This window comes from Diadema antillarum, unplaced genomic scaffold (genome assembly GCF_040938485.1).
Source record: "Diadema antillarum isolate AM-2024a unplaced genomic scaffold, OU_Dant_1.0 seq00001584_RagTag, whole genome shotgun sequence".
Lineage (NCBI taxonomy): Eukaryota > Metazoa > Echinodermata > Echinoidea > Diadematoida > Diadematidae > Diadema > Diadema antillarum.
Genome location: NW_027272302.1, coordinates 915,608 through 936,408, shown reverse-complemented (window position 1 = coordinate 936,408; position 20,801 = coordinate 915,608). Strand labels below are relative to the sequence as shown.

Below are 20,801 nucleotides of genomic sequence, written 5' to 3'. Positions count from 1 at the left end.
ATCTACACGTATATGATTAGACGCAAAATCGTACAGGCACTTCTGTAGGAAGTTTCTCGATACGAATATACACCGCTGTGTAAGTCAAACTCAGGACAGGGTTGCTCGAAAACGTCAAGATGGGAAATGATGCGTTAAGTTGCAGCAGATATTAAAAGACAAAAATACACAAGTGTAATACAGTAAGTAGCAGCATGTCTGCTTAGAATCCCAACCTGGATTTTAAACGTGCATAGTTGAAAGGATGTGACTGCAGATTAAGTTAAGCACCAGTTTTTCAATAGCATCAGTGGTGTATCCAGATGAATTGCAAATAGAAAATAACAACAAACAAGCAGACAACAAAATGTCAATATCAAATGGCGGAATACGTCAACCCGATGAGAATTATTCTGATAACAAGCACAACGTTGACATAAACAGCGCAAGTTCGATGTATTAATGAAATTTGTATCTCTATCGAATGAAAGACGTTAGTCTGTTGATAAACATAATATACAAATGATGCACAGGATAGAGTGTGTTAGTGTAGGCGTGGTGCACTCGAGGGTATTTACAATTGTGAAACATGCACGAGGCGAAGCCGAGTGCATGTTGCACTACATTGTAAATACCCGAGAGTGAGCTACGCCTCCACTAACGCCACGAAATAATCCTGTGCATCATTTTGTTTTATAAAATGGGTCGAAAATTCGAAAACTAACATCATTTTTCAGCGTTTTTCACGTACCTTTGTGGGTCAAGACGTCCGAAGATGTTCGTCCCAAACATTTACGCACGTCGCACTCGCGGAAGTCCCGCACATACAGTATAAGTATAATGGGGGGTTGGGTTTCCGGACACTTAAGTTCCTGCATGAAAACTTACTTATTTTACATAGAATATGCACCCTTTACCTTAAAGACTTGATATAGACTCCTCATATAGGCCTACTAGACAACATACTCTGAAAACGGCGTGAGAATTAACCTGCTAAATCGTTGGATTTGCTCTTCAAAGTGACTCCATGTACGCGTCCGGTCCCATAACGCTTGGTCTACTGTACTGTACAAAGTGCGCAGTGTACGTATAGTAGAGTATCATAGAGATGTATAATAATATACTAGAGCGCGGACTGCGTGTGGCGCGTACGCAGTGCTCGTGTGCCGAGATGAAGAGGCCGCGCGCCATCTTTGTCCGGGCAAAAACAAACATCGCGTCCGGGCAGCGCAGTAGTGGTGGACACGTGAACACGTATACAACAAGCGTTCAAACACGTATTGGCTTTCAGCAAGAAGATGAGGGGGTCGGAGATGAGAGAAGGAAACAACTCAAAAATTTAAGTTGCTAGCAATCTCTTATTATGAGTGGTAAGGAAAATGAAAATCAAACAAAATTTTACTTTATTCCCAACGAGGTAATACTTTCAAGCCGACCAACACGACCATGGTCCATGCAATACAAAGGGTTCTCTTGGTCTCTAGACAGCCGGATGCCCCTTGTGATACAGTATACTGCGTCATTTTTTTTTTTCATTTTTTTTTTTTTGCAATTATATTTTTTCTGTATGAGGGGACTGCATTCGTATCTGTGTATACGAGTGTTTCATTGTATTTCATTTTTTTTTATAAGTACGTGTAGGCATATTGGTTCCATGACATATTATGTTCAATTCAATTCAATTTATTTGTTCCAAGCTCGAAATGCTAATGTTGAAGCTTACATAAACCCTAACCCAAATCATAACACCTAACCCTAATCCTAATCCTCACCCTGCCTTGAACCAAACGCCCAATCACACCCATGATGCTAAATTCTATTTTCAGAAAGATATCAATGCCGGAGCATAATATGTCCTGTCACCAGGCATATACGTATTCTGAGCTTTTCTCACACTATCACCATCGTGAACTATAGCAAAGGGTGGAGGAACGATTTTCTTTTTTTTTTTTTTTTTTTTTTTTTTTTGGGGGGGGGGGGGGGGGGCTCAAGGGCCAAATAGGGCACTTAGAAGGGGAGTTCTTTTATTTTGGAAATGGGGCAAATGCCCCCCCCCCCCCCCGTTCCGCCGACCCGGTGGTGCATATAGTTATGTACTGTAGTAGCTATCTACAACAGTATATAGTAGCAATAGATCGAGAATAGCTGAGGGAGGGCGGAGTGCCCCTGACGAAGAATTTTGCAAGACCTTTTCTTTTCTTTTTCTTTTTTTTTTGTCTTGAATCAATCTGTTTAACACACACTATAAATGTAATTTTAGTTACTTGTGAAAGGAAACTCCGCTCCCCTTCTTTTCTCCTGTTTCTACATCCAAAAGCAGCGCATGAACCAGGCATTTTGCAACATAGATCTATGCTACTTTAAGTAGAATTTGCGAATTTAAGAACATTTTCGATTTCCAAACTCCGATGGAGACCTTGGCATAGATGCTAGCCTACTGCCGTTGCATCCCGTCGTCGATCTCCCTGCATGCTCCGCTAGCGCTACACGTTATCGGTACGGTCGCTAGTCGAAATTTGCCCGGACCAAAATGGCGAACGCCTCCTTCTATCGGTCACAGGGATTTTACGGAGTCCGCCCTCTAGTGTTCTTAGTATATATCTCTATGTAGAGTATACGTACGTACGCCACACATGTTATGCACAAGGGAAGACAGGCCGGCCGGCCGGCAGCCCGAACTAGAAGTTGTTTACAGGAATGACAGCGCGTATGCATGCAATTCATCAAAGGAGCCGCCGCGCGCACAGACGATTGGCAATCTACCATAGGATTACAGGCAGTGCAATTGTACCAAAGTAAAGGAAGGACGTGTGTCTCATTTCAGCGCTTCCTATTGGCTACATTCTTGAACCCATTTTATAAAGCACAATATCAATTCTTGAGTGCATTATCATCAGCACCCTCGCAGTCTACAAGAAAAAGTCGACAGGTGGCGCTATTCGTGAGAGTTCGAGAGCAAAAGGGCACTCTAACTTGTCACGTGACACCTCATGGATCATGCAAATGTCTTTTAGTCAGTCCGTAAAATGAGAAATATCTTATTCAAAATCTGGTTTTCGGAATGGCAGGCCGATTAACCCTCAGCAGTGCTGCTCGTGGCCTTTAATTACTATTTATTTTCTAATCAAGGGAAATCATGGAAATAGTGTGGTCAAAATTGCGCATCATCGAAAAGTTAAGAGCCTGCAAAATTTCAGTGCGAACCCCAGAAAGTCAATGATCGGAGTTTTCATCAGTTTTACGTTCTTTCTGGTCACAATATCAAACTTGTACTGTCTTCTTTTACTCTGATGCCAACGACAATTTTTATTTCACAATGAATAAAGATTCTGAGTTGAAATACATAATGTTACTAAACCTCCAAGCCAACGAGAAAAAGCATAGATATGTATATTATATTTCAATATATCATCACTAATACCCCTGTGCTGTTTGATAACATTGCGCCGAAATCATTTTCCAAATTCTTGGCATACTCTACTTCCACAACGGATTGATACCATCTCCGCACAAAACGATAGTAGGATTCACACGTACAAAAATTAGGGGGATACAAATCTCTAGATTTGCATCTCGATTGCAGTCTCGAGGTTTATGCACATGTGGATATAAAAATCCCTCAAATTAGTGCGATCAGCATCGCGATGCTAATCCCAAGAAATTTTGCGCTTATTCTACATTAGCGCGCTAATTTGACCCGCGGTGACGATGTAAACACTGGACCAAATAATCTCGAAATTTTGTATCCCATCATTCAAAGGGCACATCACAACAGCGTCCGCACCAGCCCACTCTTAGGAGCAGGAACAACAATATTTATCGATCGGCAATTAGCGGGCATGTGAAGGCTAGCAAAAAATCTCGGGATTTGGAGCACGATCGCTATCCCGGTATTGTATTTCTGAACGTGTGAACGCTTGAACAAAAAAATGAGATTTGGAGCGCGATTGTAATCCCGCTATTTTGTACGTGTGAATGCAGCTATTTTGTCAAATACAATCATAAGTCGATTAATACTGATGGAGACGCATAATCACTAATGACAATTGCACAGTACTCTTGGTTGCTCGGAATCGTCGATTGCCACATTTTTACAGTTTTCAAAATGCTAAATTCAGGGTGAACTATTGCAACTAGTTTGCAGATTGCCCTCATCGACGTGAATAAACACCGATTTTCAGTGTTTTAGTAATAGCCATGATAAAAATCATTGGCATAATATACTCAGATGGGATTCAAACCAACGACCTCCTGATCGCTGAGGCGTCACACCCGCTAGTCCACCCACTAGTTAGATAAGAAATAGTATGGGGGGAGGTGGTGTTAAAAATTTTCAGAAACATAGTCATTCTTTCCGCATCCTGCAGAAGGAGCAAACGCATCAAACTCGTATGAGGTGTCCTGTGTGCTTACAGTTTGATTACTGTACGACTACTCATGTGGTTTAAATAACAGATTTGCATTTCTGCTCAAATGAAATACGAAATATCTTAGACCCTTTCCAACCTCTTCTTTGTGTTGCTTTTTCCAATCTCTACGGAGTCAAGAATCACATTTTCTGCATAAAATCATCGCAGATTCTCCTGAATCTAAAGGACAACTTGATAAAGCCGACGGAATGACAAAAGTAAAGCGAGATGGCAAACTGCCAAAATTTGCCTTGTTTTCTGAACGGAGGTGAGAAGGCGACTTTCTCAACCTCTGCAAAACCCAACGGAATAGAAAGCTTTTGTCTCAAATAAAGCGCCTGGGCGAGTTTAACGAAGTTTTCTCGCCCTGATTAAGACTCCGGTAGGCGAGTTCTAACAACTAGCTTTTCTCACCCTCAACAAGGAACCTAGACACGTTTTAACAAGTCGCCTCCTCAAATTTTCGCGCACTGCAAGGCGCCTACCAGAGCGTCAGCAAGTCACATTCTTTCAGCATTTACAAGCCACTAGCAAGTGATGACTAACGTACAGTAGTTTGTCAGGAGACCTGTAGTAATTGACTCTGCGTCATCGACTAAATCTGTCCTGCAACTCGAAAGCTCCCGTAAGATCATACTGCCGTGCCGTCCACGTCTTCACTGAGAGGTAGATGATGGTCTTTCTTGGCAAGAGTCACGTGCGAGCCTTTCTTGTTCGACTTGATCGCGCAGCTCAGGGGCATGTGCGCCACCACCGACGAGAAGCAGGCAACGGCTGCCATCAGAAAAGCTGCTTTGTAGTCCCCCTGGAGGTCCCGACACAGCCCTTTAAAAAGGAAACCAATGAAATATATGTAGAAATAAGTAAGAAACATGAAAGACAAAACACAATAAGTGACAGTTCATCGAATAGAATTATATTCCACGTTTTACCCCATAGGCTGTATATCTTGTTATCATTATTGAAGTAGCAGCAGTAATCGTCGCGGTATCTGAATTCCTATGTCATCACAACAGTCATTATATTTTTCATTGTCATCATTTTCATCATCAATATCAAATATATAAACGTCGTCTCTTGGAAAGCCAAAATGAATAGAAACAAAAACATCAATTTCAATACAAAATTTTGTAAGCTCACTATCATATTTTTCTTTTAAACCCAAAATATCGAATTGCAATGATTTTGACATGAAACTGTCACAATCCCATAAATCCTCAATTTATTATCATTACATATTATAACCATCATTTATAGCGTCTGCATGTTGTCTGTGTCATGTTTGTACCGGTACTCTTGCGGACACTGCTTAATGACATTACAAATGATGACAGGGACATACATATACATACGCACACATGCGAGCACAAAAATCACACACAACGGAGCCTTGGTTATTCAATGTAAAATCGCACGAACTTTGAGCTTTACAACACACATTCGTTGTAGGCCATTGGGCTTGAAGTCAATAGACCAGTTCTGTTAATGTATTCAGATTCTATGCTGACTTTGTTCACAAAAGTTGCCCTTAGCAACAACAAAACTTGCCGGAGGCTTGCCCTAACTAGCAACAACTAAGTTGATTTCTTCTTTATGGAACTTAATGGGGGGGGGGGGGAGGTCTATGAAATGTAGGCTTAAGAAACAGAGACATCCATGAATTGTATAGTTATTGTGAGCGACTTATGGTTCGGCAGTCACTCAATCAGTCCATTCATCACTGCATTACTAATGTTACCTGCGATTGGTGGGCTCGACAGCATCGCAATGCCAACAGCGAGTATCACCGCGGGGTATGTGTACTTCATCTGACCTTTGCCGAAGAGGGAGACACACATGACCGTCTGCAGCGTCGCGCATGCGCCCGTCGTGTAGCCTGCCAGGGCGCAGAACGCGATCTGACCTGTGAGTAATGCGATTAGGAAATGATGATAATAATAACGTACGTGTCAAAGACAGGATTTAAAGTACATTAAAGCAGTGATATGTGATGAAGCGCTCGGCTCATGCGACGAGCTGAATGGTGCTGCAACCAAACGTCGACCACAATAACATCAGTTTATCACCATAACACCATAATCATCACGTTAACTACCATCGTTTTTATTTCTTAATTATGGCTTCAGTGACGTTAGAATTGATCAGGACGTGATTGAAAGGTATGCGACTTGGTAAACTGTCGTTACTTCAATAAATCCCCTGTAGGTCCTAATCAAATGTTGCTAAAACAATAATTATGGAGTGGCATTTGCACCATATCATACATGTATCGTCTGCCTGGTATCAACTCGAACGATTGTCACGTAAGACCTAATAGGTGACAGGCTTCTCTCGTATAGACGCACCTGCCACTCCCCCCCCCCCCCCATAGGTAAGACTGCACAGAAACCCGGACTTCGACATAGACTACGTCGGCTCGTTAATACACGCATGCAGACACACGTGCACGCGTGAGGACACAGACAGAAAATAGTCACGTCAACTTCACATCGTCGAGTGATACCTGTACAATATTTTACGATTAGAACATCTAAGCCCCATTATACAAACAACCAAGCAGTCGTTTCTGTAAAATTTGCATATCATTCTCGGTGTCACAATGAAATCCATGGAAGCAAACTTGCGGGCACTATGAGGCAGTAGGCCTATAGGTCCTATGTCATTGTCTTTTGATGGCGCTACTTAATGAGTAATATCACCTAGATAGAATTTGCTATGGCTCCATTTCGCAAATTATATGATTTTGTGATGAAGGCAATCAAATCTGTTAAGTACAGTTTAATAATCCAGAGTTTACGTTAAGGTCAATATTAGTCGGTCTGAAGAACGCTAATGCGGACCAACTTAAAGACACGGGCAAATATCAACTGAGAGTACAATAATACAGGGTGTTATGATGGTCTAGTGATTATATCATCATTACTACATCGAATCAGATTCATGATCGGACTTTGCGCTCGTCATATCGACCCACCGTGCAATATAATGAAATGTAAACGTCATTATGATATTGTTGCCTCTGCTAGGGCAAATAATGGTGCAGACTGCGTAATCATGTCGGTTCCTAATCGATTCAAATCAGACTGCTTTTTGAGATACAGGGAGAAACAGATTTTACGATACTATACTATGACTGACCTGAATGAGGTCACCAGGCAAATGAATATATCATTTTCTCTCTCCCTCCCGTCTATCTCTCTCTTTGAAATCAGTCACAGAAATTCATTACAGATCCACTATAAAGTTACAAGTGTGTTCTTGCCTGAGAAAGCACATTAACACTGTATTTTTACGAAGAATACACATATGTTAACATGGCCGATAACCCTCCCATTGACCACGAAAGTAATCTGAATGTTAAATCATACCGTTTAACTGCTAATAATTTTGATAATGTTTTACAGGGACATATGGCAAAATCTTTTTCAGTAACACATGTTAATATTCGTTCTTTAAATAAAAATGTTGATGAGCTAAGAAACTTGTATGAATGTAGTTTAAGTTCAAATTTTGATATTATTGGTTTATTGGAAGTGTGGAATGTGAGTAACACATCTTTGCTGGGCATGAAGGGCTATAATCTTGAGACTGAATGCCGTCACGGAAATGTTAGGGGTGGAGGTGTAGGGGCTTACATTCACTCATCATTGAAATACAAACGGCTTGGTTTCACTGAAATAGCACATGCAGAATCCCTGTGGCTTGAGCTTTTATGTGATAAAAAGAAAGTCATTGTTGGTGTTGTTTATCGTAAACCCAATACCAACATTACAGAATTCCAAGAATCTTTCTTGAATGTATTGCATTCTTTGAAATTGGATAGATATAATTGTTTGATTATGGGTGATTTTAACATCGATCTTATTGATATTGGAAAAGATTCAGAAAACTTTCTAACCGTCATGCATTGTATTGGATTGTCTCAAGTAATCTCTTTTCCAACTAGATTAACACGAAATTCTGCTTCCTTGATTGATCATTTGTATACAAATATGGACATGTTTAATATACATGCAGGTGTTATTGAGGCTGACGTTTCAGACCATCTTCCAATCTTTACTGTCTTTGAAAGTATGTTTTGTTTTAAAAGTATCATTCAAACTTTGGGGAAAGTTGTACGATCGCCCTAAACATTATGATGTCGATTTATATTGTTTAGATTTAGCGAATGCAAGGTGGGATTATGTGTATAAGTGCAAAGATGTGAATGATGCATATTCTGTATTTTATGGTATATTTCGGTAAATATGTGATAAACATGCTCCATTGAAAAAGAACAATAGTACTAGTCATTCAAAATGCTTCCCTAAGAATCCATGGGTAACAAAGGCGATTTTAAAATCGATTAAAAAGAAATACAAATTGTATAAAAGGTATAGGTCATCAAATTTTGATCAAAAATATGAAAGGGAGTACAAGGTATATCGAAATATTTTAACTACTGTTTTGAAAAATGCCAAACGGGTTTATTATAGTAATATGTTTAATGATAATAAGCAAGATTCGGGTAAAACATGGAAAATAGTCAATGAGTTGTTAAATCCTGGTAAAGAACACACTGCAAGTTTAGAAATTGAAGAGTTGGTGGTGAGTAAAGTTGATGAAGTCAAATCTTTTTTTTCTGCAAAAGAAATAGCAGAAGAGCTTAATGACTATTTTGTTACTGTAGGACCAAAGCTGGCCACTAAGATTCCTGAAACACAAATTAATCTAAAAGAATTCTTGGGGGAAAAGAATAATGAATCGTTATTTTGGAGGCCAGTTACAGAGCAAGAAGTGTTCGATATTTTATTCACATTACACTCTAAGAAATCACATGGATATGATAATTTACCAGTAAAATTATTAAAGGATGCAGCAAGTTTTGCTTGTAAGCCATTGCTTTACATTTTTAATTTGTCCTTAGAAACTGGAATCTATCCTCAAGCTTTAAAGATGGCCAAAGTAACACCAATATATAAAAAAGGACCGAAATCGGACCCTGGAAATTACCGACCTATCTCCGTTCTACCAATAATTAGGAAGGTTTTAGAGAAAATTGTTAATGATCGACTGGTTGATTTTTTTTAGTCCAATGATATTTTTTATAAACACCAGTATGGCTTTCGTAAAAGATACAGTACGAAATTGTCTTTAATTGATCTTGTTCAATAGTTCAATAGTTCAATAGTTTATTTATTTCCATCATCACAAAGAAAAGAAAAGAAAAAGTTGACATAATCCAAAGTGATACAATTTTTTTTCATTTCTCTTACACTCGTCCGATAAAGGATTTTTTTTTCAATACAATATAAATCATACACGAATGATGTCGTAAAAAAGAAACAATGCACTTTGTCATGGCAACAAAAATAGTAAATAATCACAATGATGGAAAACAGTGTTCCACTAAAAAAGCCACGCTTGTAAAACGTGGAACACTGGAACAAAACAACAACAGCACCAATTTGTTATACCAATAAGACATATTCATTTTAAATTCTTCTATATACTATTGTACATTTTACTCATTGATATAATGATGTTGATACTATGAACAATACTTACTAGGATTTTAGGATGCAAACGTATAAACTATATAACATATCACATTTGTGGCACAGACACTATGGGGCCAGGTGTGCCAGGAAAATTGAACGGAAAGGAAGATATGCAATCGGCCACAAAAAAACATAACGACGACAACAACAACAACAATAACACAATACACAGAAACAACAGAATTTGAGGAAATGCACTCAGACAGATACTGGACAACGAAGAACGAGGAAAAAGGAGCAGGGAAGAATAGAGAAGGAAAAGGAGAGGGATGGAAAAGGTCTGTGGACACACTACAAAATCTCAAGGAAAAGTGAAACATGACGGGTTTTTTCATTGAACAGAATTAACTGGTATATCTAGAAAACAAATATTTTTTGAGTTTATACTTAAATGTAATTAACTTCACAGATTCTTTTAGATCATTATCTAAGCTATTCCAAAATCTGGGTCCGGTATAAACAAATGTATTTTGAGTGTGTACAGTTCTAACTAAGGGAAGATGAAATTCTTTAGATTGTCTAGTGGGATAGTTATGTACGTGGCTGTTACGGTGAAATAAAGAATAAAATATTTTGGGCAGATGATTGCAGTTGTAATTAAACATAAATTGACCAAGTTGAAACAAATACAACTCTTTTATTTTCAGAATTTTGTGCTCAAGGAAAAGCTTGTCAGTATGTGCTCGGATATGAAGGTTAAAAACGATTCTGAGCGCCATCTTTTGCAGAAGAAAAAGTTTATCTAACAATGTCGAATATGTATTCCCCCAAGCAAGAATTCCGTAGTTCAAGTACGGCAATACCAAACTTGAATAAAGCGTAATCAAAGCCGAAGAAGGAAGATAATATTTCAATCTATTCATTATGCCTATGTTACGTGCAATTACTTTACAAATATTGTTTATGTGACACTTCCATGATAACTTATTATCAACACAAACACCTAAGAATTTAATAGACGAAACCTCTTCTAGGGGAGTAGTGTCAAATATAACATTACCTGGTAATCTATCTAAAGAATTACTGAAAAACATATACTTTGTCTTCTCAATATTCAGTGACAATTTATTTGCATATATCCATTGTGAGACATTCTTCAATTCATCATTCACTGTACTAATCAAAGTATTAGGGTCAGGGTGGGAATAAAAAAGATTGGAATCATCCGCGAATAATATGAAAGAGAGTTTATCTGAAGATCTATAAAAATCATTAATGTAAACTATAAATAACAGTGGGCCTAACAAACTTCCTTGCGGAACACCACATTCTATTTTCTTCATAGAAGAATCAAAACTGTTCACATGTACATATTGAAATTTGTCAGATAAATAACTCGTAAACCATTGCAAGGCTTTTCCGCGAATACCATAATGGGATAACTTAGAAAGAAGTATACCGTGATTAATCGTATCAAAAGCCTTTGAGAAGTCCAGGAAGATGCCTATTGTATGCGAAAATGTATCAAGTGCATGTGTAATCTTTTCCACAAAGGTAAGTAAAGCGTGGGTGGTGTTGTGATTTTCTCTGAATCCAAATTGAAAATTCGTAAATATATTACTCATATTGAAAAATTTTACAGTTCGGATATGTACTATTCTTTCCAAAATTTTAGAAATTGAAGTTAATAACGATATTGGTCTGTAATTATTGACATCATTTTTCTCCCCTTTCTTATATATAGGTATAACTTTGGCAGTCTTCATTTGACTTGGTACAAGCCCAGTACTAAGTGATAGATTAATAATATATACTAAAGGATCTATTATTTGAAGAATTATATTTTTCAACAAATAATTATGGATTCCATCACAACCTGGGCTTTTCCCTTCTTTCAAATTATTAATAATATCAATAACTTCTTCATTATACGTAGGGTCCAAAAATATAGTTTTAGGATTAGGTATATCTAAAAAATCAAAAAACACATTATTAGATGAAGGGATACTTTGTGATAAATTTTTTCCCAATCGATGCAAAAAAATCATTAAAAATTTCGGCCATACCAGCAGGTACATTGCTTGAGGTATTACCCCATCGTACTTCTGAAATACTAGATGCATCATTAGATGTATTCATAACATCTTTTATTGTTTTCCAAGTATTCTTAATATCATTTTTATATTTCATTATCTGGTTGACATAAAATGTTCTCTTTTGTAAACGCAATAAATTAGTAAGCGTGTTTTTGTAAGTCACATATTTTTGTCTGTTTTTATCCGTAGGGTTACTCCTGTATTTATAAAACAAATTATTTTTTCTATTAATCAATCTTAAAAGTGATTGGGTTATCCACGGGAGTCTTGGAGTTCTTTTATAAGAACTTTTCCTTGTGCAAAACGGAATATGTTCATCAATTTTAGAAGTGATAGTTTTCATAAAATAATCATAACACAAATCAAGATCGGTATTGTTGTATACAAAAAACCAATCAATATCTTTTAAACTATTTTGCAAATTAATAAGATTATTGACCGTAATCTTACGACGTCTCTGGTAATTATTTTGCCTAGGAGATAACTTAATTGGCACTTGTGTAAAGATTGGATAATGATCAGAGATGTCAGATAAAACAATACCAGACTCGGGAATTGGGAGAATATTACAAAAAAATATTATCAATCAAAGTGGCAGATCGGTCAGTAACACGGGTCGGCTTAGAAATTAACGGTAATAAAGAAACAGACATTAAGGTTTCTACAAATTCTTGCGAAATATGTTGGGAGTTACATTTCATAAGATCAATATTGAAATCACCCATTAAATATACATGTTTATTTGTAAAAATAGAGTTCTGCATTAAATTTTGTACATACAACAAAAAATCATTCGGATTCGATCCAGGGGGTCTGTAAACAACTCCAATCAGTATGTTTTTCCCATTCGGGTTTACCATTTCAACAAAAAGAGATTCAACTACATCAGTCATGACATTCAATTCTTCGTGGATAGAATATTCAAATTTGTTGGGGATGTATAAACCCACGCCACCACCCATTCTTTCTTTTCTATTTCTGTACACGAAATCAAAGCCGGATATAGAAAATAAATGACTTATATTGGGAGTCAACCATGTTTCGGTCAGACCTATAACAGAACAGTTATTACCAGAGTTTTCTAAAAATAATCGCAACTTATCAAAATTTCTACTTATGCTTCGTATATTCAAATGAGCTAACAAAAGATTGTCATCATCACTATTCATAACATATTGTTCATACTGATTTACAGTCAGATAAACACATGATGAACTTTGCACAGGATCTTCAGGATCAAAATTATATTCAAATTCTTGTGCTGAAGCATTAAGTTTGTTCGATATGTATGCTTCATATAAGGTGGAAGTTTTGTTTTCCTGCGCGGACGTAAAAGAGCGCCCAACTGTATCATAAAATTCATCATCGTTCACAGAGTTGAAAACAAATGTTGGATTAGCCATAAGTATAAAGAAAATCACAGCGGAATCGACAAAAGTTCCACTTAGACCTAGACCTGGAGATTGTAGTTATGTAGGAATGTACAGACCTAGTGTAAATACACTAATGACATCACTTGATGAAGGAAAAGTAACACTTGGTATCTTTATAGATTTTAAAAAGGCTTTTGATACGATAAATCATGATATTCTTCTATGTAAACTGGGCCATTATGGTATTCGTGGAATTCCACTTCAATGGTTTGCTGATTATCTGTCCAACAGATCTCAACTGCTATCTTATAGAGGAATGGTCTCGACACCGAAGACTATAACTTGTGGTGTCCCGCAAGGGTCAGTTTTGGGGCCTACACTCTTTTTGATATTTATAAATGATTTGCCACGCTCTTGCTCTTTCTTTAAATTCAGATTGTTTGCTGACGACTCAAATATTTTTCATACTTATGCTGCTCGCCAAAAAGAAATAGATGTGAATGAAGTAAATGAAAACCTGCACAAAGTTCAAACTTGGTGTAATGCCAATAAAATTACAATCAATTTAAATACAACAAATTATATGGTAATAAGAAGAAAACGCCAGATAGTTGCGATGAGGGGTGCAATAAAACTATCTGACACAGACATTGATGAAGTGAGTGCTGCATCCTTCATCGGAACTCAGATTGACTGTCATCTTACTTGGAAACCTCACATTCAATTGGTAAATAAATGTGTTCGAAGGAAAGTAGGTGTATTGTATAAATTAAGACAGTATGTTCCGCAGCGCATGCTTGTGCTTTTGTATAAATCTTTTATACAACCACACATATTATACGGTATTGAGGTATGGGGCAGTACTTATAAATCTCACCTAAATTGTATACATATTTCTCAAAAAATGGCTCTGAGAGCTATAACATTTTCGACTTTACGAACGCATTCAGAGCCATTGTTCCAACGATTCAAACTTCTAGATGTTGTTAGGTTACATAAGTTTTCAGTTTTAACATTTATGTACGATCTCTGCAATGGAACTTTTCCGCACCCACTGTATGAATATTGCCAAATTGTGCATCATACTTACAGGACAAGAACAAATGAAAAAGGAATGTTGTACTTACCAAAATCTAGAACCACACAGGGACAATTTTCGATTTCTTACTTAGGACCAAAACTTTGGAACACATTGCCACGAGAAATGCGTGAACAAAGCAAAAGATCTACATTTCGTAAATGCCTTGTAGATTTCCTACTCTGATAGATATTATACTGTAACAAATATGATTAGTTTTCTGTGTTAGAAAATGAATGATGTACATTGTATAAATATTAACAGCCATTTCAACTAACCATGAAATAATTTTTTCTTTTGTGTTTAGCTTTTTAGTATGAAGATCAAGGTGACCAATCTCGACTAGCACTTGTGCTAACTTTTGGTTCCCTTGTTAACAACAACTTTGTAGAATTATGCTACACGTATCATATTTAAATATAAATCTCAAATGTCATCCTTTAATTATGTATTGTAAAGGAGTAATAGATAAGTATTTTTTTCACATATGTATGTAATTATACAATAATGTTATGATTGAAAATGTACATGCTCAATTGTTGTTGCTAATAAAACTTCAAACTTCAAAACTTCAATCTTCAAACATAATGAAATAAATAATACCCACGATAAATTGCAGATTGCACTTTTTTATTTGAATAGCACATTTAGAGAAATCCACAAGCACGCTGAACACATTCAAATAATATGTGATACTCTCCAATTACTTTTTATCGAAAGGACAAAAAAACGAACAAAATGAATAACGGGACTTAATATCATGCGAAGTTTGATCGCAGTAGGGGATAAGTGTCATGTTTTTAACATTTCAAAGTAAGTTCATTATGAGAAAGAACAAAATTAACCTTTAAAGTGATACCTATAGATCACTTATACATTACAATATTTTTAAATTCACAATTAAGAATATCACTTGAAATATGGTAAAGAATATTATTCTATCAATCATTTTGGATGATTATTAGCAGGTTTGTTTAAAACTATCTCAAACTTACGAGAAGAGAGTTAACTCATTTTGCAATCAAAGTCTTCATATTAGTATCAACATGGTATGTCATGACATCGCGTCCGGACGAGCTCTGCTCTCCCAGAGGTCCTGCCAGTTTTTCCAATCCAAAGCATTAATTAAACCAGATGCTCATTACACACACAAGTCTAGAAGGACATAGCGGGTAAATCATCTTGTCCAAAGGTGAACACAACGTGAGGGATTTGAACCCCAAACCTTCTGTTTACAAATCCAGAGTCCTATCCATTATACATCTTTCATATGGTGCTTCCTTTCAGCCAAAGTAGGACAGCGCAGTCTCTAACCATTGTCAACAAAATTGAATGACTTTCAACAAACTTTCAAGTGGCAACAACGTCCGTTATACTTCTGTCCGGACGTCCTCAATTGGCGTAAGGCGTGTTCCCACTCGATGTTCTCTGGCCTATTTTTTTCTTCTTGCCATTTTCTCAGCTGTAGCTGTTGAAAAACATGTGAAAGTCTACACCCACAGGATGCACAGGCAATGCAACAAGCGAGAATGCTATACGGAGGGCAGCTGAACTTTGGAGGGAATACACGGAAATACGAATATTTTCTCACAACAAATCCGATCTTGTCCGGTAGGGAACCCATTGTTCTCAAAGCGCGACAAAACTGTTCAGGAATAATTGGAGATCACGTGGTCCTCCTACTCTTCCGAACGAGCCATCCAACTCTGACTTTAAGCGACATAGTTTCAAATACACCAGGTAGTGTAACAGAATTCGTCTTGCTTGTAGATTAAAAAAAAAACAACATCAAACAAACAATTGTGCATGTCCCATTTAGATTTGTACTCATATCCGTATGATAATACATTGCACGGGCGAATGTGTTTCCCCACTTTTCATTTCGACATTGCAGGTCTACATGGTCAAGGACGGTAGAAAATAGAGTTAATAAAACAATTTATATACACTGAATCCTAGTTAGTGCCAGACAACTATCAGACCTCTTTATAGGAAGAGCGAAATTGACATAATCTATACTGTATCGCATAATAAAATCTATTGAAGTACTCAAAAGCGCAAATACGAGATACGTAGGGCCCTCTCGCCATTTCTGTTTAGTATCCTCTAAAATATGCCCTTTTTTTCTTGCCCCTGTTAAAAGGGAAAGAATAGGCCTATTATGATAATGTCATGATAATAATGCAATCAAATATGATGATAATGTTATCCATCACGTGTTTATTTCCAATTCAAGGATGAAAATGTATCATTATCTTTTCCGACTATCATCGCGAGTATGTATTTTTTTTTTTGCTTGAATATAACATCAGATCTTACCACTGCCTGTATGGCGATTTGTGTGTGTGTGTGTGTGTGTGTGTGAGTTTATGTGAGTGTTTCTTGATCGTGCCTCTTCACGAAATACAGCACCAAATTTGCAGGTGAATAATTGCTTAAAAGAGCCAGAGAATTATCCAGGGTAGCCTCTTATCAGGCAAGTCAGGGTAGATATCAATTGTCTTAAACAAAATAAAAAAGGCATACGCCAAGCGATCTCTCACCCGCATACATATCGACATTTGTGATTACTAGAGTAGTGTTTGTCAATTCATTGACCTTTTGACCTTTGACTTTGTCCGACTTAACCAATATTTGAACTTGACCGACTTCTTTATAGGTGATGTACACGCGTGTGGTGTGAGTTTTGTGGCCATACAGCTCACAGCTGTTGAAATACATGGCGCTAATATAATGGAAAGGTCATTGACATTTTGACCCTTGACCTTCTTAAAATTCACCAATACACGTATTCGAATTTGACGGATATCTTTAGGTGAGTTACCTGTGATGTGAATTTGGTGGAATGTGGATGGAAAGTTATTGATAATACACCACAATGCTATCTGTACAAGCTTATCAGGTAAAGTTCATTGGCCATTTGACTTCGGAGGAATTCACCCATATTCGAACTTGACCAGCATTTTAAGGTTATGTACCTGTGCATGGTCATACCTAAAATCTGTGAAAAGTTGTTGAGCGTACATCAAACTACTGTGAGTATAGTACTTATCAGGTAAAGTTCATTGACTTTCTGACCTTTGACCTTGTCGGACTTCACCCAAATTTGAGCTTGACCTGCAGTTTTAGGTTATGTATCTGTGGTGTGAGTTTGGGAGTCATAGCTCAAAGCTATGGAAGTTATAGTATGAGAGTATATCAAGTTGTTGACGACAACGACGACAATGACGATGACGACGACGATGTCGTCTACGTCTCGCTTCCACTACGCCGGAGAGACAAATTAAAAATTAACAAACCACGTTACTTATTCAACTTTTCTTTTTTTCTTTCTAATGACGCTCCTCCTCATTATTACCATCACTCGTTCGTGACCATCTAGTTCTTAAGCCGAACACGCACATCTTTTGGGGATCGTTGTCTTAATTTCACCCATACTCTAGAATCGTGTCCTGGCAGAGTTAAATACTTTATGGATGTAATCAACAGTTGGAAGCGTCTCAAATACTATCTGTTACAGTAAATATTTTGATTTGTTTTCTGTTAACGTCAACTCTACATGTATTTCGATTTTTTTTTCATTTATATTGCGTGTATGTTATGTTTGTGCACGTATATGTTACAGCGCTATGTAACAAGAGACAAAAATGAGTTCTGTAATAGATAATAGTAAATAGTACAGTTTTTTTTTGTCAGGTTATAACAGTTCGTTAATCCAAAGGTTCTTATTCCGAAGGTTCGTAAAATCCGAAAATAAAATAAGGTTCGGTATTCCGATGATTCGTTAGAACACAAATTTTCTGATTAATGAACCTTCGGAGTAACGAACTGATTTCATTTTCGGAATTATAAACCTTCAGAATAATGATTCTTCAGATTCTTACATCACAAATGTTCGGATTAACGGATCTCTTAGGTGTACAGATTTTGTGTGTTTCTGAATAACGATTAACCTTCCGAATGACGAATATTACCCATTTTGTCATGATACAATACGTTACGTTGTACGTTAAGCTATATCATGTTATGTTACGTAATGGTATGTTATGTCATGTTATTTTATTAGTAAGGTAAACAGTAATGATATCATCCATTGCTCTGTTCACCCCGAAATGTGGGGGGCCTTCATCATAGCGACGAGTATTTGAGTATATAATTATGACAATTTCGTGTTTCATACCATAATAAATTATTACTTCCCGACAGCAGCCACCTGCGGAACATGTAGATTCTACATACCAGCCAAAATGTTGATTAACGACCAATTATTGTATACCTAACATTGAAAGCATGGAGGCACAATTAACGACCGTTTGATTTTTAAATTAAGCATGCTTCAAAGATCTTCACACAATCAGTTTACGTAAAAGCAACATTAAATCTCTCACGTATCCTCTGCAGGTTCTGTAAAACCCTTATCGACATTTTGGCAAATCCTCCCCAGCAACCTCTGACTGACGTTTTAATGTGAGAAAAGCTAAATATTTGAGGAGTAAACGGACAACGTGCTTGAATTTCTATAAAATCACAAATGAGGAGGACAGAAGAGAAGACACACAGAGATAGGAAGAAAGAGAGAGAGAGAGAGAGAGAGAGAGGTGGGTGTTGGGGGGGGGGGGGGGTAATCAAGGTTATGTACAGGTCATTGTCTGGTCACAGAGATCATGAGCCCCAAAGTGTTATGGTTGATATTTTATCTTACATTTACTGTAAATTTGTCTCCACATTGAATCGTTACATCCTGTATAAAAAAAATCGCATTAGTCCACGATACAATAATAATAATAATAATAATAATAATAACAATAACAATAATAATAATAATAATGATAATAGGGAGACCCTTATAAAGCGCTCATTGTACCTAAAAGACAGGCGCTTACAGAATAGAGTAGTACATGATTTATGTATCACGTTACAACAGAGTATCACAGAAGATATAAGAACAAAAAACAAACAATATACGTATATATTTATATCCCTCATGTAAAGCTTCTTGCCATAGGATTGTACAGAGCACGAACATGGTGTAGTTTTACTAGCTAGCTACGAGCAGCTGGATGCGGTGCAATTGGTTACTAGCCATCGTGATATAGTACTTTTGGGAATCCACGATTTGCACCCATCGTGATCGTGTGATCGATATCTACATTTCTCACTTAAGAATGTACGCAGTGCGCGTAGTAGCGATACTTTTGAGCGACAGTCCTGTGGCTTGTAGCTAGCTAGCTAGCGCTAAGAGAGCGCGCGGTGTGATGTGCGACAGCATTACAGAAATCTGTGTGGTGCGATGGCGTGGCCGCGTCGGTCGGTGTGTAACGTGTTACGTGGACGTGTGATACGTGATCAATGCATTCAGCTCAATTGACAAAGTGACTGCTTCCAGTAACGGAAGAATGATCGCAGGAGGACACCATATCAGGTACGAATTTGGGTAACGAAGCCGCTTTAGGCCTACTTCTAACGTAGTCCTGGACCTCGATCTTTCGGAGTTTTGCACGCTGTAGTGTAGCTCGTGTGTAGGAATCAACAACAGCGCAGCGGTGTCGTTCGCTACGCGCTGCACGCACTGCTGCTGCACTGCTACAGCCTAACGTTAGATTTATCGTTCACGAAACCTGCACACTTTTCCAAAAGGGAACCGTCATTACTCTAGTAAAATGCTCGAGAGGGATATAAAACAAATATCGACTGCTTTCTTTCGGGCGATGGTAAAACTATTTGACCTCGGTGATGTCTCAACAGTGCCATGTCCCTCGACTTCGTCTCGGGACATAGCACTGTTGAGACATCACCTCGGTGCAAATAGTTTTACCATCTCCCTCTGCAGCAGTCGATATTTGTATAATATATACAGGTAAACATTCGTCGATTTAAATTGAAGAGGTAGGTCTTGAGGTTATTTCAAAAGCATCAATAGAAGATGCTTGTCGAAGAGATTTTGGAAGGCTATTCCAAAGTTTTAGGCCCATGTATGAGAAAGCACGATGTAGAGTGACATTTATTTTTACCTGGATGTCTATAATGTGGATAAAATTTCTTTTTTTAAATAAAAAGTACAAATTGACTGCAGTACCGACAAAAAGAAGCAACTCCCATCACTCAGTGGCATAATAGTTAACATAATTACGATAATAGTATACAAGCCGAATTGCTCTTGAGACGACGTCATTAAGTAATCTTTTTTTTTGTGAATGTGATTATGACCGACATATTTGCTAGCTCAAAAGATTAACAAACATGGAGATCTTTCAAATCACACAATTTTCTTGCTAGAATTGCGCGACATGTTATAGGTGTTATGATTAGAACTTTCATCGTTCTATTTGGTCAGTAGTTTTCATCTTACTTATACATCAGACACAACGGAGCATGGCGTGGGGAAC

The 20,801-nt window shown here is 37.4% G+C and overlaps 1 protein-coding gene across 1 annotated transcript in view; it reads right to left on the bottom strand.

Moving 5' to 3' along the window:
• Nucleotides 1–4,822: 4,822 nt before the first annotated feature.
• The window catches only part of LOC139710899 (monocarboxylate transporter 12-like), a 42,749-nt gene continuing 26,770 nt past the window's right edge, over nt 4,823–20,801 (bottom strand). Inside the window, exons 5-6 of the mRNA XM_071622821.1 lie at nt 6,127–6,291; nt 4,823–5,213 (exon numbers count right to left, since the gene is read on the bottom strand). Coding sequence (XP_071478922.1) covers nt 5,020–5,213; nt 6,127–6,291 — 359 coding nt within the window. The 3' untranslated portion in view covers nt 4,823–5,019. The remainder of the gene's footprint in view (nt 5,214–6,126; nt 6,292–20,801) is intronic.